The sequence below is a fragment of the Sciurus vulgaris genome (assembly GCF_902686455.1).
Source record: "Sciurus vulgaris genome assembly, chromosome: 4".
In the NCBI taxonomy this organism is placed as follows: domain Eukaryota; kingdom Metazoa; phylum Chordata; class Mammalia; order Rodentia; family Sciuridae; genus Sciurus; species Sciurus vulgaris.
In genome coordinates, this window is record NC_136464.1 from 172,695,084 (window position 1) to 172,718,671 (window position 23,588).

The window sequence follows — 23,588 nt, forward strand, 5'->3', positions numbered from 1 at the left end:
TCCTCATTGCACAGTTAACTTAATGTCAGTCATTGAAGTTTGGATGATGTTAGAGAAAAAAAAAAAATCAAGCACTCTATTATTAACTTTATTTTGAATCTTTCAGTGATGTCCAATGAATCAATTGTGAATCTTGCCATTAAAATCTATTTGAGAGATGCCACCATTTCAGACCAACCCAGTGTAGTTACCAACTGAAAAACTTCTCATATTAAAAAAGGCAGAGTTAGGGTAATGCACAGAAGTTCCTTAAGGATCATGGTTCCCTGGTACAAAGAGGGATCACAAATGGGGGTGGCTGAAACCGCTTATATCACTAGATAATATCTTTCTCAGAAATGAGACAACAAAAAAAGGGGATAGGAAAGCAGTTATAGAAGAGTGCAAGAAAAAATAGAAAAAATGCTAGACGAAATTAATTACATGTAATGTAACAGTAAATAGATACCAATAAAAACAGTAGGAAAAACAGAGCAATACACAAGGGAAAAGTAAGAATAATGAAAGAAAAAGGAGAAGGGAAAAAATATTGGGGAGTTAAGTGATAGACATAGTAGTCAACAAATGAAATCTGCAATAGGTATACTTGTAGTACCTAAAGCAAAAAATAAAGGGAATAGACTAGAATGAATAAAAATTATAATATAAGCAGTCTCCCAAACTAAATAGAAGGAATCTACATACCTACACAAAACTAAACACATGAAATGTCAGCATTGCAATGTTCTCTAGTAAAACTATGGGACTCCAAAGTTTAAAATCTTAGGGTGTACATAAAAATGTAATATTCATACATGAGCAGTTATGTATGCATGTGAAGAAGTCAAGGGCCATTATTCATGAGCCTCAATAAGAGTAAACTTTATATACACAAGGAATAAAGAAACTACCATAAAGTCTAATTATGAATCCTATATATATTTAAATGAGAAATAAAAAGACAAGATTAAGAGGTTAACATTGACAGAAGACTAACTATAAAAAATGTATGTTTTCATGAAGCAGAAAAATATACCAGTAGCAAAAATGTAATAAAGGGGAAATTAAAATAAACTCAGTGATCCCTCATAATTAGCCAAGAGAAAAAGACTCATTGAAATCAACAAAGTAGTAGACACGTATACTTAACAAAGACTGAGAAAGTATTGTGAATTGAATCACATAATAGCAAAGGGAAGGCAGGGTCACTAGTCCTTTCATTACTGGTTACAGTAGGTGAACCAACAAATTGAAGAGGCAGCCAAGAACTCAGGTCTACACACTGTCATTCATTTGGTATGAAATGCAGGAGGGGAGGAGAGATTCATGTTTGGTAAAACCCTGCTCATCAAGTCTCAGTTTAAATATCATTTGTTTGGAAAGATTTTCCACTAATTTCCCAAGGCTAGTCATGTTATACACTGATAGAACTTTATACAATCTTTAGATCACTACTCTAAACTATAAAATTTTACATAGTTATTTAAGTCTATAAACAACTGGGGCTACAAACTAAAAGCAGGGATCTTTTGTAGTCTTTCAATTCTTCATTTCCACTCCTGACACACAGAATATATATTCAGTCATTTCTTTTATATTTAATAAGAGAGTCTCTTCATTCTAGACAATATTTTCCTAGTCCAGTAATTTTAAATAGCCAACTATGAGAATAGGTGTACTCTTTCACTCCTACTTCTTTAACAAACTGTAGGTGAACTCTGAGAACTAAGGTGTTATGGTCAGTTTTCCCCCCTAAGAATCTGAAAATAATGCAAGATAAAGATTCATCTTCGATAGTGAAAGCAACACATAACAGATCAGAAATGTTATTTTAAAATGATCTTTAGAAGATATAATAGCTTGAAGGACAAGAAAAAAATTAATAACATAACTAAAATATGACTACACCAGTTGGGACTGATTATCCAGGGACACAAATAATAGTCAACAGATATGAATGTGAATACTGCCTCCCCACAGACATTAAATTTGTCAAGGTTGTCCCTAATGTAGTGATGGTTATAGAATCTCAGTTTTAGAAAGAGAAATTCTGTACTTTAAGTAGTAAAATCATCTCTTACGAAACAAATGCCTTGGGTTATTTTAGGTGTCGTTTTTAACTAAATTCATGCTTACCGACTAACCTGCTGATAATTATTTTGCCTTTTCAACATTCTCTTCCTTTATCTTCAAACTCACCTTCTACTTGATTGCTGTCCACTGGCAACTAGTATACAAAAATCACACTAACATTTAAAAATAGCAGTAGCCTACACAGCTCCTTTCCCTTCAGTCAAATATCTTGAAGAACTCAAAAGTTACCTCTACTTTCTCAACTTCAACTCATACCTTATCCTAGTGTAACCTCGATTACTATACCAGTGAAATGGTTCTCAAAACCATTAATAATTTGTTAAAAAGTAGGAAGTACTTAATATTCATATACTTGATTGGCTAACTAAAATTGATCACCCCACATAATATATGAACACTTTACTTGTACAGAAACCGTTAAAATCTTCAAGGACTTTGATAACTGCCCTCTTAAATATTGAACATAGAGAAGTAAAAATAAACAGGGACTTTGTAATCAGATAAATCTTGGTTGACATTTCTAATTCACCACAGAAAACTACAAAGGTTAACTAATACCTTGCCTCTTGAATTTTTAAGGCATCAATACATACATAAGTATTTGAAATAGAGTTCAAATTCCCATTTGTTAATGATCTGCCATCAGATTGTCCAAGTATTTCTCTTTGTTTAGGTACAAAAATACACCATAGCTAAGCAACTGACCAGTTCAAAAGTGACATATTTTTAAAATTGGTTCTCCAATTAAAAAAAATAGCACTGGATAAGGTCAAAGCATGTACTGAGAGCAGATTTAAGATATATACACTGAGGTTTTAGGTGAGAGAAAAGTTGACATTGGATTTTTTAAAACTATTATGAAAACCTGGCATATAAATCTAGTCTATGTGTACCTTATTACTACAACTGTTTACTAAAACAAATGCGGAAACAAAATTTTCCACATGATCCGAAAGATTACTAAGTAGTCAAATTCTTCCACATATTCTACTTCATTTCTAGCACTCCTATGTTCCCTACCACCTGGCTAATTCTATTTATCATTGTTATAGTTAGGATGTGAGGTGTTCCCCCAAAAACTGACGTGCGAGACAATGCAAGAAGGTTTAGAGGAGAAATGATTGGGTTATGAGAGCTTTAACCCAATGAGTGAATTAATCCTGATAGGATCGAGTGGTTACTGAAGACAGGTAGGTAGGGTGTGGCTGGAGGAGATGGGTACCTGGGGGCATAGCTTTGGGGTATATATTTTGTTTCTGGTGAGCGGAAGTCTCTTCTCTCTGCTTTCTGGTCATCATGTGATCACACTCTTCAGTCATTTTGTTCAACCTCTCCTTGAGGCCTGAGGAATGGAGCCAGCTATAGACCAAGACCTCTGAAACCATGAGCTCCAAATAAATATTTCCTCCTCTAAAATTGTTCTGGTCAGGTCTCTTAGAGCAGCAAGAAAGCTGACTAAAACAATCATTCAAACTCAACTCCAGCATTCATCACTGGAAATGTCCTGCTCTCAGAAATATTGGCAAGTGCCTTTTTAAATGTGCTTTCATTTTATGCATACCCCTATTAAAGCTCTTATTACCTAAAAGCACACTTCACATTTTTGCTATCCCAAGAACATAGACCATATTTACTCATCTCTGTATTACCAGCATTGTCTAGCATCTTTTATAACTAAAATAAAGATTAAATAATTAAATCTTTCAGGAAAACATTTTGAAAGGGAAAGTTACTTATTTTTAAAATATTTCAGTTTAAAATATTATTAAAGCCATGTTTGATCTATTTAAAGATATTATTAAACCATAAAATTTTTAAGCTTCAAGTCTTCTTGAGGCCTTAGCAAATGAACATCTAAACCATTTGAAACTGTCATATATATATTATACTCTCTCTCTCTCTCTCTCTCTCTCTCTCTCTCTCTCACACACACACACACACACACACACACACACTCAGGAATAAAAATCACAAACTACTTAATCACAGAGTAAAATGTTTTCTGTCAAACTGGCATTTTACTCTCATGGGATTCTATGTTCATGCCATCTATCAAGAGAATAATCTTTCCTTAGAATAATAACCTTTAGCTTCTGCTGCTAAAACCCAAATTTGGTATCTTTAATCTTCTGGTCTTCCCTAAGAAGCACAATAAACACTTCTTAGTTCTGAGAAAGACATGTTTGCAGATATACTTTCAGATGTATGTCAAAAATATTTTATAATGAAATGAAAATACTGATTGCCTGACTTTTTGAGAGCAAGTATTAAAATATTCTCTTTAAGTGTTTAAGAAGAAAAATATCCCAGAAAAAAAATACAGTATTATAGGTCAGTATACATTTGTCCAAATTCATACAGTATACATCATCAATAATGGAGATTAATGTGAACTGTGGACTCTGGATAATAATCATGTGCTACTCTAGGTCCATCAATTGTAACAAATGTATACTTGATGTACACTAGTGGGGGATGCTGATAATAAGGGAGACTATACATGTGTGAGGGTAGAGAGTATACAGGAAATCTACTTTCTGCTCACTTTGGCTATGAACTTAAAACTGCTCTAAAAGTAGGTATCAAAAAAAGAAAAAAAAGTACTATTACCAGATACAAAACTAACAGTATTTCAAAGAAAAGTAGGTAAAAAAGCATTACTCAATTCTGATTTCTTAATTTTAATGCAATATCCAAAATTTACTGAGTTTTCTTATAATAAAGTAATAAGCTTTATATTTTTGGAAATGGGTGATAGGAATAGTTTCCATTAAAACACCTTTCCAAATTTAATGTTTACCAGCCTAATTAGGTACTCACTCTTAATTGTTACCATTAAATAAACATATCAAATGTGTGCACATAAACACAGATTTTAAGTTAAAATTTGCATATTACCTACCTGTTTTCTTATAAATTGCTAATTCTTGTACAGTTTCCAAAAACTGCCAAAATTTTTCATTACTTTCTTCTGCCATAAATTCACTATTAAAAAAAGTAATCAGTTAATAGAAAAGTAAAATGATTTAGATACTATAAACTACACCGTAGAACAAAATAATTTTATGACAATCCTCCAAAAACTAATGTCAAATAACTATTTTCCATTTATTGTAACATAACAAAACAAATGGATGATTCTTAACTGAGGTAACACTCTCAATCATATACACATAATCACAGCAGGAAATGACTGCATAAAAGATTACTTCTGGCTTTTCCTTACTAGACAATTTACTACTTCAAAAGAAATACCACTAAGAAACAATGGCAATGAAGAGAGAATTATATAAAGGAAAAAAACAATCATATACACATACTCAGATCACCTGTTTTTCATCAACAAAAATTTGTTTTTTAAGTGCTTTGTTGTTCTTTTTATACAGGATAGTAGACTATCTGGACATATTACACATACATGGAGTGTAACTTCCCATTCTTGTGGCTGTACATGATGCAGAGTTACACTGTTGGTGTATTTGTATATGAACATAGGAACATTATGAAAAATTGGTTTATAAACACAACATAAAAGTTATTTTCTATTTTATTTAACTACTTGTTTATATGGGGAGCAGAAAGAGACATTAGTTTAAAAAAAAAAAAAAACAGGAAACTGGTATATTGAACTAGGTCTTTAGCCTTAAAGCTCAAAGATGATGCCATTTTTATAGAGTAAGAAAATGGCCAAAGTCATTTAAAATCTTTTAGAGGGCTGGGGATATAGCTCAGTTGGTAGAGTGCCTGCCTCACATGCACAAGGCCCTGGATTCAATCCCCAGCACCACAAAACAAAACAAAACAAAATCTTTTAGAAATAATGAAAGATTTAGTCCTGTATAGAACAAAAGAAATAGCCACCAAACATACGTTACAGATCCTTTGTTAGTGTTCACTTTATCTTTCTCACCGACCTTGGTAAATTTTAACAAATGCTAATATAAATGGAGGATACTGAGGACATCCAAGAATTTCTTGTGTGTATGCAATGGGAAATGGAGGTGACAAAGACCTATTAATTCATCAACAAACATGACATGGACAGCAATTTAAACTAATTAGGAACTTCAAAACAACTATGTCTATTAATGATGTTCAACAGGCTTAAAGAAAATCTAAAAGAGGAAATAGTAAATAGGATAAGACCTGAAAAGGCACAAAATCTTAAATAGGAAGCAACATTTAATATTCAATTGACTTGTGCAAACACCTTAAATATACTCATACAGGTTGAGTATCTTATGTGAAATGCTTGGGATTTCAGCATTTTGAATTTTTCCATATTTTGGAATATTTGCATATACAGATTATTACATCTTGGGGATGGGACCCAAGACTAAACACATTTTATATACAAATAACCTGAAAGCAATTTTACATCATTTTTAGTGCACCTGCATTGATTCACTAGGTCAGGTGTGTAAATTTCCACTTGTGAAGACATGTCAGCATTCAAAAACTTTTGGATTGTTAAGCATTTTGCATTTCAGATTTGAGATACTCAACTTGTACTGTTCAATTACAGATAAAAGTATGATTCTTCAAAGTGATCACTTAAGTACTCACACTTATTCCCTCATCATACTACTGTTCTAAGCACTTCTGGAATTTCTTTCTCCATGCCAGGTTTCAGCTGAAATGGTTGAGTGAGCACATGCCTAATCTATTCAGTACAAGGTTGTCATGTCACACTCTTGACCTCTCTAGAGTACACATTTTCACACTGAATTTTTTAATTTGAACATACTCTAAAATATGAAAGGGCTGAGAAACTTCCAGATCAAGTGTTAGCTCCTTTTTCCTTAATTTTTTTTTTCTAATCTCATTTCTTTTACAGCAGCAAGGAAGAAACCAGGTGGACCTTGCTTGAAAATCATCTTAACCAAGTTCATTGATAGCCAGTACTGTCAGTATGTAACAAGTGTCACCTTCTAGTTTTTTCTAGTTTTAACATGTCCCCCTCTTCTGAGCCCTTGCCAGAAGTGTCTTCAATGTTCATATTTCTACTAATTTCCTGTTCAGATCATGTATTTTCTGAGATGACAGCACCTACTTCTACCATGTTCCTTACCCATTTTCTAAGATCTCACCAAACTCTCCCTCACTATTCATGTTTTAGCAAGCAGGCTGTTTAAACTCTAGCATGTTGCTCAAAATTCCAGCCACTGCCCAATTCCACAGTTACTTCTACAATTTTAGGTAATTTGTTATAGCAACATCTCACTTTTGGGTACCTAAATCTATATTAGTTTCTTAGAGGTGCTGTAACAAGTTACCAAAAACTTAGTTGCCCAAAACAAAATGTATTCTCAATATTCTGGGGATGAGATGTCCAAAAATCAAGGTATGGGCAGGGCTTTATTCCCCCTGAAGGCTCTAGGGGAGACACTTTCAAGGTTAGTGCTTCAGGTGCTCTGTGGCTTGAGGCTACAGAACGCCAATCAGACTCCATCTTCACAGGGTCTTTTCCCAAATTCATCTGTTAAAATGACACTGGATTTGGGAACCATCATATAACCCATGCTGACCCTTAATTACAACTGCAAAGATCTTTTATACAAACAAGGTGACACTCAAAGGTTTGTTAGGACATGAACATATCCTTTTGAGAACCATCCTTCAGCCCACTACAAGCAATGAAAGTAGTAAATTGGACTAGATCTAGATAGTGAAGGATGTCAAGGATATCCTACAGGAATTCCAAATCTATCTCTTGAAACAACGTAGTCATTGCAATTAGCAATCTAAGGTTGGAAAAAGTTAGAATGATTTGTAACCAAGCGTGGAATCAAATCCAGGCTCAAGTTCTGGGAGAAACTGTAGAAAACTAGAATCATTTACCCAATAAAAACTTAGCATCAAATAAAGGCAATGTAATCTGAGGTGATGAAGTCTCTTTTCAGGGACCACAAACTGCTGCTTTGGTTAAAGACAATGTCTTCTTGCTGGCTAAAAGAAGTCTTAAGTTTCACTGGAGTGTTAAGGGGTAAAATTCGGCAGGGTCGTTTTGTTCTTGCAGAGTAACTGATACCTAGTGAACTGATTCCAGTGAAAGAGACGGAAAAAAATCTGTAGAAGCTGTCTTCCCCACAGCAAACCTAGGAGGTGACAACGATCAGTTATGAGCCAGGCGCTTTTCGGTACCATCCGAACACAACTGTCTGCCCCAGTCGAAGTGCTTGCATTAAACGCCACAATCCGCCGCCCATTCTTTTCCTCTTTCATAAACGCTAATAAAAGCCACATCAATTAAACCAGGGCAGAGAAGTTTTAAGACCCACAGGTAGAGTACGCCCCGAGCGGGAAAGGAGCTGCAGGCGAGCACTGCGGAGGAGCGGAGGGGCTGCGCTCGGGCGGGAGAGGCGGTGATGCTCTGGGCGCCAGGGGAGCAGAGGCGAGGCGCCGAGCGGGAAAGGCGGCCGCCAAGGCGGAGGCGCCGGGTCTGCCGGGCGGCACGGCCCCGCGCGCTCCCCGCCCGCCCCGCGCAGGGCTCCGCCGAGGCCCCGGCCCGCACCCACCTCGCCTCCAGCAGCAGCGGCGTCTCGGGCCACTTGGCGGCCAAGTGAGCCGTCACCGCCTTGGACGCGGAGGCCGTGCCGGCGCCCAGCAGCCAGAGCCACAGCACCGAGGAGACCAGGAGCAGCCGCGCCGCGGTGGCGGCCTTCGCCGGCGTCATGGCGCGCAGAGGCCCGCCCGAGCCCCTCGGACCCGCGCCCACAGCCGCCACGCCACAGCCGGCTCCTCCCGGCGCGTGGCCGCCCACTTCCGGCGGGAGGAGCGGGAGTCGGTTACCCGGCGGGAGCCCGCGCATGCGTGCCGGGGGGCGCCGTCCGGGAGCCCCCGCGAGCCCACGCCGGCCGACGCCCGCGGACACGTCTGCGCGGCCGGGCGGTGCGGGCGCCGGTCGTGCGACCTGGGAGGAGGGGCGCGGTCCCCGGCGAGGCTAGGCCGCCTGCACAGGCGACGTCAGGCGAAGCGCGGGACCCCCGGCACGTTGGCCGCCTCTTGCATGGGAGGAAAGCGAGGCTATAGGAGTGCAGCACTTGCCTCGCGGAGGCCTCAGTGTTACGGTGGATGAGAAGCTGCTGGCAGAGCTTTAAAAGGCCTCTGCTCAGCCCACCGCACGGGCTCTCGGGAGGGGGAAGAGATTCGGGCTGGTGGGTATTTTAAAGACCGCAGGTGAGGCCACGGTGGAAGACCGTGATTTACCAGCGGACCTCGGTCTTGAGCTGCTCGCTGGCCGCCGACACCGAGTGCTGTGCCTGGCTCCCGCGTTTCTGATCGGGCGAGCGGGTCCCGAGAATTTGCGTTCGATTTCAGGTTCCCAGGTGATGCTGACGCTGCTGTCTGGACGCTAAAGTGTGGTCCAGCATAGGCATCGCCTTCGGAGCTCTAGAACTGCGGCATCTCTGGCTAACACAAAGCTGCTGAATCCGAATCCCTGGTTTAACCGGAACTTCATGTGATTCTTGTGCGCATGAAAGTTTGAGAGGCACAGCTTTAAAGGATTACAAGTGAAAGTCATGGAAAAGTGCATATAAGGTAATCAGTGTTTTGCAAGGGTAAGATAGATGGTAAAAAAAGAAACAGGAAAAATAGTTTAGTGGATACACTAATACAATGCTTCCCCTTACTCCTTTACCCTATAGAGAAACTGAATCTCTTAAAGTTGTCAAAACATGGTCATTCCCTATTTTTATTTTTTACCTCATTTATTTAGTCTATGCCCTTCTTTAGAAGACTGCTCTGGAAATTCTGTTCCTACATGTTTCACTTCCAAAATTTAGACTTCTTTTCCTGATTTCTCCTGCACAGTAAAATCCATATCTACTTTAATTTCCCATAAGCTCTTTAATTGTCATATAGCACAGTCTCATTTTAGAATTTAAATACATTAGGTATTATCCTACTAGATATGGTATATTCCCTGAGGACTTATGTCTTACTCAATTTTGGCATCCCCTTGCAGTACCTAGCACGATATTTTATGTTATTGGAGAATCAGTAAACATTGAAGTCTTTGTATTATGAATAGGTAGGTGCCTGACAGACTATACCATGACTCTTTCCAAGTATTTGATCTAATTATTTCCTAATTTCCTCTTGATTTTGGAGTGAATTTTTATTGAAACTGTGGGCTAGAGGAAATAAAATATTAGCAGAATGTCTTAAATGCCACCATATCTCAGAGGTTGCAAATACTTAAGAAATAACTTGCTATATAGAAACCACATAAAATACACTATTAACCCTAGTGAAATAAATTAATATACAGTTCAGTATGAGGTTAGAAGAGTGAAACCTGCTACACTATCTTTTTAAAAGAATGTAGTTAACAAGCCATTCATTCACCTAATTGCCATACATTTTTAACTTATGTAATAGTTTCATAGAAATTAAATTAGCTTGAAAATCCCTCACACTGGTCATCTCCAGGCTTGCTTCCTTATCTGCAGAACAAAAGAATAAAACCAGATGATATTTAAGTTTCCTTCTTTATGCAATACATGATACAGAAAAACCAAAATGTAAAAATAACTCAGTAAAGCCCACTCAAATCAGTGGAGCAGAGTAGTATTCTGAAATCTGTTGTCAATAACTCAATGGCCTTGAATAGATGGGCCAGGAACTGTGTGTACTTAGAGATATACTTGCACTTAAGTAATTTTTTTCACAAAATACAATTCAAAGTTATTCACGTCAGGTTAATATGAATGAAAATGATGATGATAGCACTTTTCATAGTGGAAAAGTAATTGCTGAGTGCTTTATAATAATCTTGTGTTGAGTAGAGTAAGTCATGAAATTCTTTTTAGGCACAAAATGGGATATATGTTTAATAATATATTTTAGGTGGCTATATTACTTAATAGAGGTTGTGAGGATAAAGTTGGGTCCAAAATATCTTGTTAACTAATAAAATCTTAATTTTCTGAACCTAAATAAAGTCCCATCACTGAAATGACTTTAAAAAATATTATTCGGTAGGTTTTCCAGATTTCCTTTATTGTAAGAAAGACCCAATTCTGGGGAAGATGGCGGAAATGAGCTAGGCAGCAGTACCGGATCTCCTCACAACTCAGAAAGGAGGCAGCAAAGGAATTGAGAAGTAGGTGATGAAATAAATACACTAAGACTCAGTATCACATAGTCTGAGACCTGCAGAGACTAGAAGATAGGGTACCAGAGTAGAAAACAAATGCAAAGTGCCATAACCCCCTCAACCCAAAAAAACAGTGGATAAGGAGGAAGAGGCGTCAGAGAAAGTGGAGAGCAGGCATTCTCTCAGGCTCACCCACTTATAAATGGTTGAAAAGGCAGACAAAACTTAAAGTGCAACAGTAACAGAAAGTTCCTTAAAATAGTGCAAACAACTTAAAACCAAATTGTGAAACACAAGCTGAGCTGGGGGTCCACAACTATCTTGTAGAGCCATCAGCTGACCAGTCACCTTCCTAAATTAGCACTGCGTTTTCCCACACCCAGATAGCAGCAAACTAAACCAGAGGGATGTCCCCTGCAGTGGGAACTCAAAATCTGGCCAGAAAGAAGGACTACTACTAGCTCTAAATTGCTAAAACTGCCCTCATCCTCCTTACTCACCGGGACCCAGGGGAGCACAGCAGGCTGGAGGGAACTGGTGCTGGGGAAGTGCAGCAAGCCCGGCTAGCATCTGTGATCCCCTGCAAAAGCTTTGTGCAGAGTCCTCCCACTTACTCAGACAGAGATAACAAAGAAGCAGCTTTGGCACTGAACAAGGGAAGGCAGTTTCACCAGGTCCCTAACCACTCACTCTGGGGAGAGGTGCTTTAGGAAGACTAGGGACATTCCCCCAGGACCCACATTGCAGGGCTGGGATTGCTGAGCCTACCCAAGGGAAGCTGCCTTGAATATCCAGTGGCATAGAGACCTAGTGGAAAATTTGCCTGAGGCTAAGCAGCAGATGGGACTGATACCAGCTCTGTCATAACTGGCAAGTGACAGGGCATTGTTTGGGATACTTGTGGGTCCTTACATCAGAAATGGATGCATGCCATTCACAACCTGGGCAGTGGAAACTACAGTCTGGGTGAACCACTGGAGTTCTTTTACTACCAAACCTCAGAGAGCTGTGTTGGCCTGGGAATACTTCTGCACCACATATCACCAGAGTTCCTATGCCCACAGCCAGCCACCAGGACCTTTACTACTACAAAAAAGAACCAATAGAGGGGAACAGATACACAGTAAATCAGCTATCATAAGACACTCCAGAGACTACATCCTGAGCTACTACACAGAAACACTGCACCAACCAAGCAGTCAGTGACAGGCCCTTGAGCTGATAAAGAAGTTGCTGGTAGGACAATCATAGCAACTAGGATATTGACTCCTATCCCCCAGAAACTCAGGAGAGATCCATGACCTAAAACTGATGGGCATCTGCTAAATGTCCAAACCCCAATGAAATACAAATCAAGATTCAACAAGAATTTTCTTCACCTGAACATTGTAAACTATAAACAACTCTAACATCAACTTTGATCATCTAAATAACTTCTTAATTTGAATGATAATTGTTAACTCAATTAGCAACTTTGTCCTTTCAACTGATTTGAATATATTTCATCTAAAGCATTAATTGGAATCAGTTTTCTATCTTTGCTTTCCTACTCTAGTTTATACTTGCTTCTCTTATCCCCTCCTTACTCCTGGCACTATTTGCTACCACCTCAAATAACACTCATTCATCTCTGTCTCCTTTATACATTGGTATAAATTACCCTTTATTGCTTTTTCCTCTCTCCTTCTCCAATCTTATTCTTCCCCCACTTTAAATCCTCACTTAAGGGCCTAGTATGTTTACTAAACTTAACATCCATGTTTTTGACCTGTTTCAGAACTTCATTATAGGTATATATCTGAACTTGAAGAATGGCAGATATCAACTGCAACAAATTTTTGTTGTTATAAGGTTAAACAGAACAAGGCCTGGCTCAGAAGTGACTATAGTAAATAGGGCTCAGTGGCTTCACTTAAAATTGGGGCTGATATTGGCATCAGAAGAGATCACACAATTAAAATACTATTATCTGGACTTTCACCCACACAGGGCTCTTAAGAAAAAGAAGCTGACAAAGTAATCCTTCACTTAAAAGAAGTTAGAACCATACTGATAGATGGGTACATGTACAAACAATATGAAACACAAGGGAACAAACCATCCCAAACAAGCTCAAATGCCTCAACAACAGACTTCCTTGACACTAAAATGGAGGAAATGTCAGAGAAGAATTTTTAGAAAGTTCATAAACTATTCTGTGAGCTAGAAGAAAATGTAAGGAGTGAAATCAGAGAGAAAATACAAGAATTGCAATATCATTTTAATAAGGAGATATAGATTCTGAAAAGAACCAATCAGAAATTCTCAAAATGAAGGAATCAGTAAACCAAATGAAAGTTTAATAGGAAGCATCACCAATACACTAGACTGCTTTGAAGACAGGTTTTTAGACCTCGAAGACAAAGGATATAATCTTGAAAATAATCATAAAGTAAAGCTGTTAAGAGACCATGAACAAAATATTCAAGAAATCTGGGATAACATTAAAAGGCCAAATTTAAGGTTCATTGTGATAGATGAAGGCTCTGAAATACAAAGTAAAGGAATGCACAATATTTTCAATGAAAGAATATCAAAATTTTCCAAACCATTAGAATGAAGTGGAAATTCAAATACAGACAGCATAAAGGTCTCGAATATATGAAATAACAGATCCACTCCAAGACACATTAGTATGAAAATACCTAACATACAGAATAAGGATAGAATTTTAAAAGCTGCAAGAGAAAAATGACTGGTCACATTTAGAGGTAAAACAGTGAGATTTCAACTGATCTCTTAACCTAGACCCTAACACCTAGGAGGTCTTTGAATAATATATACTAAGCTTTGAAAGAAAATGGATGCCAATCAAGAATACTTATACCCAGCAAAATTAAGCTTCGGAATTAAAGATGAAGTTAAAATCTTGGAGATAAACAAAAGCTAAAAATTCATAACTAGAAAACCTGCACTGAAAAACATCCTCAATATTTCATAAAGAAGAAATGAAATATAAAAATGAAAATCAACAGAGGGAGGAATTACACGAGAAGAAAAGTCACTCAAAGAAGAAGTGAATTTAAACACTAGAAGTAAATAAGATACTGGGAAATAAAAATGATTTCTCAAGAATAATATTGAATGTAAATGGTCTAAACCAGTCAAAAGTCATAATTTGGGATACTGAATTGAAAAATTTTACACCTAACACCCAACAATATGCTGAAAGAGACTCACCTCATAGGCAAAGACATACAGACTGAAAGTGAAAGCATAGGAAAACCTACCGTTTACATGCTTCTGGGTTACAAGGGTTGCTGTCCTCATATCACATAAAGTGGACTTCAAGCCAAAATTAATCAGAAGAAACAAAGAAGGACATTTCATGCTGCTTAAGGGAATCATACACCAACAAGAAATAATGATCATAAATATTTATGCCCAAGACAATGGAACATCTACATACATCAAACAAACCCTTCTCAATATTAAGAATCAGATCACAACACAGTAATACTGGTTGAATTTAAATGCCTCTCTCACTATTGGATAGATCATCCAAACAAAAACTAAATAAAGATGCTACAGAACTAAAAAGCACAATAATTTAGACTTATTCATCTATAGACTATTTCATCCATCAATGACTGAATTCTCTTTCTCAGCAGCAAATGAAATATTTTCTAAAATAGACCATAGTTTAGGCCACGAGGCAATTCTTAGCAAATACAAAAAAAGAAAGAAAGAAAGAAAATAGATATAATACCTGACATTCTATCAGATCATAATGGAATGAAATAAAAAAATCAATGATAAAAAATAGAAACCACTCTAATACCTGAATATTAAATAATACACTTTTGATGATGAATGGATATTAGGAGAATAATCAGGATAATGGATAATCAGGAAAGAAATAAAAAAGTTCTTTAAAAGAATAATGATACAACATATCAAAATCTCTGGGATACTATAAAGGCAGTTCTAAGAAGAAAGTTCATAGCATTGAGTTCATACATAGAATAGAAAGATAACAAGTAATCTAACATTACATCTCAAGGTCCTAGAAAAGGAAGAACAAACCAACACCAAAAATCAGTAGATAACAGAAAATAATTAAAATCAGAACCAAAGTCAATGAAATTGAGCTTAAAAAAACTGATTCTTTTTCAAAAGAATAAAGGAAATTGATAAACCCTTAGCCAAACCAACCAAAAATATGAGGGAAAAACTCAAGTTACTTAAATACAAGATGAAAAAGCAAATATCACCACAGACACTATTGGTACCCAAAGGATTATCAGAAAACATTTTTGAAAATGTATACTCCAATAAACTAGAAAATCTTGAAGGTAATCAACAAATTCCTAGAGTTATATGAACTACCCAAATTGAACCAGGAGGATGTAGAAAACTCAAACAGATCAATTTCAAGAAATAAAATTGAAGAAGCCATTGAAAACCTATCAAGAAAGAAAATCCCAGGACTGGATGCGTTCTCAGCCAAGTTCTACCAGTCCTTTAAAGAAGAACTAATACCAGTCCTCCTCAAATTATTCCATGATATAGAAAAGGAAGGAATACTGCCAAACTCCTTCTATGAAACCAATATCATCCTGTTGCCAAAAATCATTCAAAGACACAAGGAAAGAAAAATTTAGACCAATATTCTTGATGATCATAGATGCAAAATCCTTAATAAAATACTGGTGAATCACATACACATTAGAAAATAGTACACCATGATGATCAAGTGGGTTTCACCTGAGGGATGCAAGGGTGGTTCAACATATAGAAATCAATAATGTAATTCACCACATAAATAGACTTAAAGACAAGAATCAGTTATCTCAATAGATGTAAAAAAGCAGTTTACAAAATATAGCTTCCATTCATGTTTAAAACACTGGAAAAACCAGGGATAAAAGGAACATACCTCAACATTGTAAAGGCTATATATGACAAACCCAAAACCAACATTATTCTGAATGTAGAAAAACCAAAAACATTTCCTCTGAAAATAGGAATAAGACAAGGATGCCCACTTTCACCACTCCTATTCAACATACTCCTTGAAACTACAGTCATAGCAAATATGCCAGAGATGGGAATTAAATGGATACAAAATAGGAAAATAACAGCTCAAATTATCTGTTTGCCAGCAACATGATTCTACATTTAGAAGACTCAAAAAACTCCACTAGAATACTTGGAGAGCTTATAAATGAATTCAGCAAAGTACCAGGATACAAAATCAATACCCATATATCAATTGTGTTCTTATACTCCAATGATGAATCTGCTGAAAAAGAATTAGGAAAACTATCCCATTCACAATATCCTCAAAAAAAAAAAAAAAAAAAAAAAAACCTGGTAATCAATCTAACAACAACAACAACAAACAACAACAACAACAAAACTGTAGAACACTAAAGAACAAAATTTGTGAAGAAGACCTTAGGTGATGGAAAGGACTCCCATGTTCTTGGATAGGCAGAATTGATATTGTCAAAATGGCCATACTTCCAAAAGTGCTATACAGATTCAATATAAATCCCATGAAAATTCCAATCATGTTCTTAATAAAAATAGAAAAGGCAGTTATGAAATTCATTTGGAAAAATAAGAGACCCAGAATTGCCAAAGCAACCCTTAATGAGAAAAGTGAAGCAGGAGGCATCACAATTCCAGACATTAAATTATACTACAGAGCTATAGTAACAAAAACAGCATGGTACTGACACTAAAGCAGACATAAAGACTAATGGACTAGAATAGAAGACAAAGAGGCAGATACAGTTATCTCATGCATTACAAAGGTGCCAAAAACCATACATTAGAGAAAAGACAAATGGTGCTAGGAAAACTTGAAATCCATATGTAGCAGAATGAAATGTAACCAATATCTCTTATCCTGCACAGAACTCAAAGACCTAGGAATTAGACTTGAGACCCTGCACCTGCTAGAAGAAAATGTAGGCCCAACATTTCAACATATGGCTCAGAAACTGACTTCCTTAACATGTCTCCTGAAGTGCAAGAAGTATAATCAAAAATAAATAAATGGAACGGCATCAAATTAAAAAGCTTCTTTACAGTAAAGGAAACAATCAAGAGCTTGAAGAGAAAGCCAACCATTTGGAGAAAAATCTTTTGTCATCTGATCTTCAAATAGGGCATAAATATCCAATATATGCAAAGAACTCAAAAAACTTCACACTCCCCCCACAAAAGAACCCAATCAATAAATGGGCAAAGGAATTAAAGAGATATTTCTCAAAAGAAGAAATGTGGACTGGGATTGTGGGTCAGTGGTAGAGCACTCACCTAGCATGTGTGAGGCACTGGGTTTGATTCTCAGCACCACATAAATAAATAAAATGAAGATATTGTGTCCATTTACAGCTAAAAATATTTTTAAAAATAAATGTGAATTTTGACAAATATATAAAAAAATGTTCAACATCTCTAGGAATTAGAGAAATCTAAATTAAAGCTACACTGAGATTTCATCTCGCTCCAGTCAAAATGGCAATTATTAACAATACAAATGACAGTAAGTATTGTTGAGCAGGTGGGGAAAAGGGTACACTTATGCACTGTAGGCAGGTCTGCAAATTGGTACAACCACTCTGGAAAGTAGTATGGAGATTCTTCAAAAAACTAGGAATGGAACCACCATATGACCCAGCTATCCCACTCCTTGGTAAATATCCAAAGCATTTAAAATAAACATACTGTACTGATACAGATACATCAATGTTCATAGTAGCACAATTCACAATAGCCAAGCTCTGGAGCCAACCTAGATGCTCTTCAACAGATGCATGGACCAAGAAAATGTGGTATATATACACACAATGGGATATTACTCAGCTGTAAATAACAATGGCTTTATGACATTTGCAGGTAAATGTATGGATCTGGAGATTATCATGCTAAGTGAAATAAGCCAATCCCAAAAACCAAAGGTTGAATATTTTCTCTGATATGTGGAAGCTAACACACAATAAGTCAGGGTGTTGGCGGGATTAAAAAGAAGTTCAGTGGAGTAGACAGGGGAATGAAAGGAAAGAAGGGAAATGGGAAAAGCAAAGGCAGTGGAATGAATCTGACCTAACTTTCCTATGTACATATGTGAGTATACATGTACATATATGAATATGCAGTGAATCTTACCATCATATACATCCATAAGAAATTAATTTTTAAAAAACTATGGGTAAGTGACAGAAAGATCAGTAGAGTAGAGGGATGGGAGCAGGGGTGGTGGGGAGAGGAGAGGAAAGAGAAGTACTGGGGACTGAATTAGTATAAGATATAGTCCATGCTTTTATAATTGTATCAAAAATAATTCTATCATGTATAACTCAAAAGAACAATTAAATCAAAACCACTCTAAGATTTCATCTCATCCCAATTAGAACATCTACTATCAAGAATACAAGCAACAATAAGTGTTGGCGAGGATGTGAGGGAAAAGGTACATTCATACATTGCTGGTGGGGTTGCAAATTAGTGCAGCCACTCTGGAAAGCAGTGTGGAGATTTCTTAGAAAACTTGGAATGGAACCACCATTTGACCCAGCTATTCCACTCCTTGGCCTATACCCAAAGGACTTAAAATCAGCATACTACAGAGATACAGCCACATCAATGTTCATAGCTGCTCAATTCACAATAGTCAGATTGTGGAACCAACCTAGATGCCCTCTGATTGATGAATGGATAAAGAAACTGTGGTATATATACACAATGGAATATTATTCAGCCATAAAGAAGAATAAAATTATGGCACTTGCAGGTAAACGAATGCAGTTGGAGAATATCATGTTAAGTGAGATAAGCCAATCTCCAAAACCAAAGGCTGAGTGATTTCTCTGATAAGTGGATGATAATACATAAAGGGGGCTGGGAGGGAGGCCAGAAGGAAGGATGGATTGTATAGAGGAAAAAGAGGGGTGGGAAGAGGGTGGGGGAAAGGAAAAATAACAAAGGTACAAACATCATGACCCTATGTACATGTACGGTTACGCGAATGGTGCGACTCTACTTTGTGCACAACCAGAGAAACAACAGTGGTACCCCATTTGTGTACAATGAATCAAAATTTAAAAAAGAAACAAATAAGCAAAGAAGAACTCACAGGGCACGATGGCCCGTGCCTGTAATCCCAGCAGCTTGGGAGACTGAAGCAGGAAGATTGCAGTTTTGAAGCCAGCTTCAGCACCTTAGCAAGACTGACAGCAACCTCATCTCAAAATAAAAAGGGAGGGGATGGGGATGTGTCTCAGTGGTTAAGCACCCCTGGATTCAATCCTTGGTAGAAAAAAAAAAAAAAGACCCAATTCTCGTTTTCACTTTTTATTTGAAGGTATTAAAAACACAGAAGTGTCCTATTCTTCATTCTTCATAGGGAAGAATTTATGAATTTAAGTAGTTTGTTATACATCTACTCCCTAGGCAAGATTATACCAAATCATAATCAAATCAGTAATATTTTGTTTTTTATAAATTTAAGGGTCAGCAATTTAAGTTCTCATATTTTGTTTTGTTTAAATACTTTACAAATTCCTTATACATGCCTAACTTCATGTATGTCTGATGAAGATTTTGTAGTGCATTGTAACATAGTGACTTTCAAATATTAAATGATGTGACAAATATAATGATTTTTAAACTAAACATTTTGAATAATATAAGAATGTGAAATTTACCCTGGCAACTGTCTTATATATTTACATGCATGATTATATGATTAAGATATTTTTAATAGTAACATAAAACTTACCCTTTTAGCTATTTTTAAATGTACAGTTCATTTTAAAGTGTTAAGTTTAACACTCACATTGTTTTTCAATCTCTAGAAACTTTTCATCTTGTGATACTGAATCTCTTTGCCAATTAAATTATGCACATTATCCTCTCCTCTGCACAGCCCCCCATTCTACTTTGTGCTTTTTGAGTTTGACTAATCTAGATACTCATACAAATAGAATCATACAGTTTTTGTCTTTTTTTGCGACTGGTGTATTTTATTTAGCATAATGTCCTAAGGTTCATCCAAATTGTAGCATATGTCAGAATTGCTTTCCTTTCAAAGGCTGAATAATATTCCATTATATCTATCTACCATTATATCTATTTTGTGTATCTGTTCCTCTGTCCATGGACTTTTAAAATTCTTCCACATTATAGCCATTATGAGTAATGTTGCTACAAGCACAAGTGAACAAGTATTTCTTCAAGTGCCTACTTTCAACTCTTTGGGGTATCTAATTTAATTTCTGAGTCATATGGTAATTCTGTTTTTAGTTTTTTTGAGGAATTACCATACTGTTTCCATAGTAGCCCCACCATTTTACATTTCCATTTGAACAAGTGTTCAAATTTCTCCATATCCTCACTGTGTTAGTCAATTTTCTGTTGCTGTGACAAAATACCTGATAAAATAAATTTAAAGAAATAAAGATTATTTTGGTTCATGGTGTCAGAGATTTCAGTCCATGACCAACTATTGCTTTCAGGTCTGTGTTGAGGCAGAAACATCCTAGTGGAAGGGCATGGTGGAGTAAAGATGCTTACCTTGTAGCAAGCAGGAAGTGGTGGGAGGGAGAGGAAAAGGCTGGGACAAGAGGAGTCCCTAAGGGCATGCTCCAAAGACCCATGCCATTATACTGGGTCCCACCTTTTACTATTTCTATCACCTCCCAATAAAGCCATCAGCTATGAATCCATCAAGGAACTAATCCATTGGTGAGGTCAGAGCCCTTACGATCCAATCACTTCTTTTTAAAATTTTTTTATTGGTACGTTATAGTTTTACATAATGGTGGAGTTTGTTGTTACATGAAGAACCCCACTTCTGAACACTGCTGCATCAGGGACCAAGCCTCCAGTGCTTGAGCTTTTGGAGGACATTCCAGATCCAAATCACACACTTACCAATATTCACTTTTTTTTTTTTTAATTAGTAGCCATCCTAATGGGAGTGAAATGTTATCACACTGTGGTTTTGACTTGCATCTCCCTAATTGGTCAAAGTAGTTTTGAAACAGGTTTTAGAACTACTTTTAGAGCTAATCTCTGAGCTATTCAAGACAATAACTCCATAACTGCATAGGTGGAAGACAATCTCCTTTGTCCCTCTTTACTCACTTTAATTCTATCTCATGTAGACAGTATTGACACCTTTGAAAGAGTAGCTTAAACTAGTAAAAGATGCTTTTTAAAAAAAATCTTGAACTGAAAATAAGCAATCTAGGGGTGCTGTGGCAGCTCAGGGGCGTTCAATCTTTTGTGTCTTTTTGTCTGAAATGCATAGATTTTAACCTCACTATCACAGATGACTCCTGGTCTCCAGGCATCAATATATTCCTGGCAGGAGGAAGAGGAAAGAGCAAGGACAAAAGAAAAAACCTGGCTGCCAACTGAGTTAGCTGTATTTAATAAACTTTCCCTGAAATCCCATCAAATGACTATTAACCATTCTCTACCCTGGGACTACTCCTTGCATGAGAGGTTGGGAAATACAATTTAACATATGGGTATATTTCTCCCTCCCTCCTGGGATTCTGTTACTAAGGAATCAGGGAGTAAAGTGTGCAGTAGTATATGTATCCATGACTGTGTTTACTAAACCTATGTATTCTTTCCATTCTTTTAAAAAATTTTTAGTTGTAGATGGATACCTTTATTTTATTTATGTGGTGCTGAGGATTGAACCCAGTGTCCCATGCATACAAGCAAGTACTCTACCACTAAGCCACAACCCCAGCCCTTCTTTCCATTCTTAAGTGTCTCATTTTGAGGCAGTGAGTTAGCTTGGAGAGTGGGGATGGGGTAAGATTCCAGAAGCCAGAGGACTGTTTGTAGGGCAACATCAAGAAAAGGATTGTCTGTCATAAATAAATACCTTGTAGTCTAAAATGAGAACAATAATGTGGGCTGAATTGGTTGAAGAAAGTAAATGCTAATCACTTGGAAATCGAATTACAGTGAATTAAAAAGTACCCTTATTTTAATAATGCTGTAACTCAAAAGTAACAAAATGTCAAAATTTATTGTTGAATCGTTATCTTGAATTTGTTATATTTGCAGCTGGAAGTGTTAAAAAATCACTCTGTCTGAAATTAGTTGTATTAAGTATCATGAGCCAAGAAAATTTAAATCAGTTATGTAATTTTGATTAAAAAATTCTTCTAGCCAGCAACTGATCTTAATATAATCAAATAATATTATTTTTACTTCAAAGGCCAAAGTTTGATTATTCTTGGCTAGCTAAAGGAAGACCAGAGAAATTCATTTTTCACATTCGCCTTCTCATGTGCTTTTGAGTACTCTAGAATAAAGAGATGGGAATGGGATTCTGGAAAAGAAAGAAGTCGAGAGGTAATTTAAGTACCACATCAAATGGGAATTCATTTTTTGTATATTGTGTTTATTGGACGGAGCAAAGAAATGGAGAGAAGGTGAAAGGTTTTATAATGTTAGCAGACTTGGTAAACCTTTTCACTTATTTTCATTTTTGTGTCCATTCCCCTTTGGGGGTCTAGAGTATTTGTTGCTTTCTCTTCTCTCTTCTCATTTCCTCTTCCACTGTTAAGTTCTGGTATCATCCAATTTTGATTTATTGTGAATGCATTTCAGAGACTAGAGTGCGATTTGAAAGAGATGTGTTGTGTACTCAAAGGTCACTTTTCCTCCATGTTGCAGCTACACCTGGAGAAAACTGGACCTAGACCATGACCTAAGAGGGCACAGGTTATTCTGCTTCGTAACAGGATTCTGTCTTATACATGCTTGCCTTCTACACTCTCGTCGCTGTCAGTCAGACTTCTCTGCACATGTCAGCACTTTTAGCTCAGCTGTCCTGCTTCTTCTTCCCAAGCTCTCATCACCCTCTAGACTTGCCTTTTTGTCTCATTCCCCAAAGACTTCATTTTGAATCACTTGGCATCCATAACATCTGAGATCTCAAAGGAGGGAGATGTGACTACATAACAAATCCAGAGGCTGTACTTCTCACAGCATCCCAGAGGGAGAGACGCAGTGGGCAAAGAGGAATCAGAGGGCTCATTATGAGTAAGCAGAGAACAAAATATCCTGAGAGTTGGCTTCTGGGGGCTGGAATCAGGACTTAGGTATTTTAGGGCATTATATTAACATATTAACATACATATGACTGTAACAAAGATTAAAGCAGTCAATGTGGGTACTTCGTGGATACAAAAGAATTAACTAGAGAACTAACGAGAAAACCAAAGAAAATAAATTCCTAGAGCAATCTTACTAATTTAGATGAATTTCTATTTTTAAACTTACTCTAATGTATCACAGGAAGTATAGAAAAAATTACATTAAATTAATTTTTCAAAATGCTTTATGCATGCCTAGTGCATGTAGGCACTAAAAATTGCAAATATATAAT

At 36.9% G+C, this 23,588-nt stretch overlaps 1 protein-coding gene across 2 annotated transcripts in view; it reads right to left on the minus strand.

Annotated features, from left to right (window-relative positions):
- UGGT2 (UDP-glucose glycoprotein glucosyltransferase 2) overlaps positions 1 to 8,837 on the minus strand; it is a 212,494-nt gene extending 203,657 nt beyond the window's left edge. For both annotated transcript variants that reach the window (XM_079137705.1, XM_079137704.1), the window contains exons 1-2: positions 8,592 to 8,837; positions 4,976 to 5,058 (exon numbers count right to left, since the gene is read on the minus strand). In XM_079137705.1, coding sequence (XP_078993831.1) covers positions 4,976 to 5,058; positions 8,592 to 8,749 — 241 coding nt within the window. In that variant the 5' untranslated portion in view covers positions 8,750 to 8,837. The remainder of the gene's footprint in view (positions 1 to 4,975; positions 5,059 to 8,591) is intronic.
- Between the last annotated feature and the right edge of the window lie 14,751 nt (positions 8,838 to 23,588).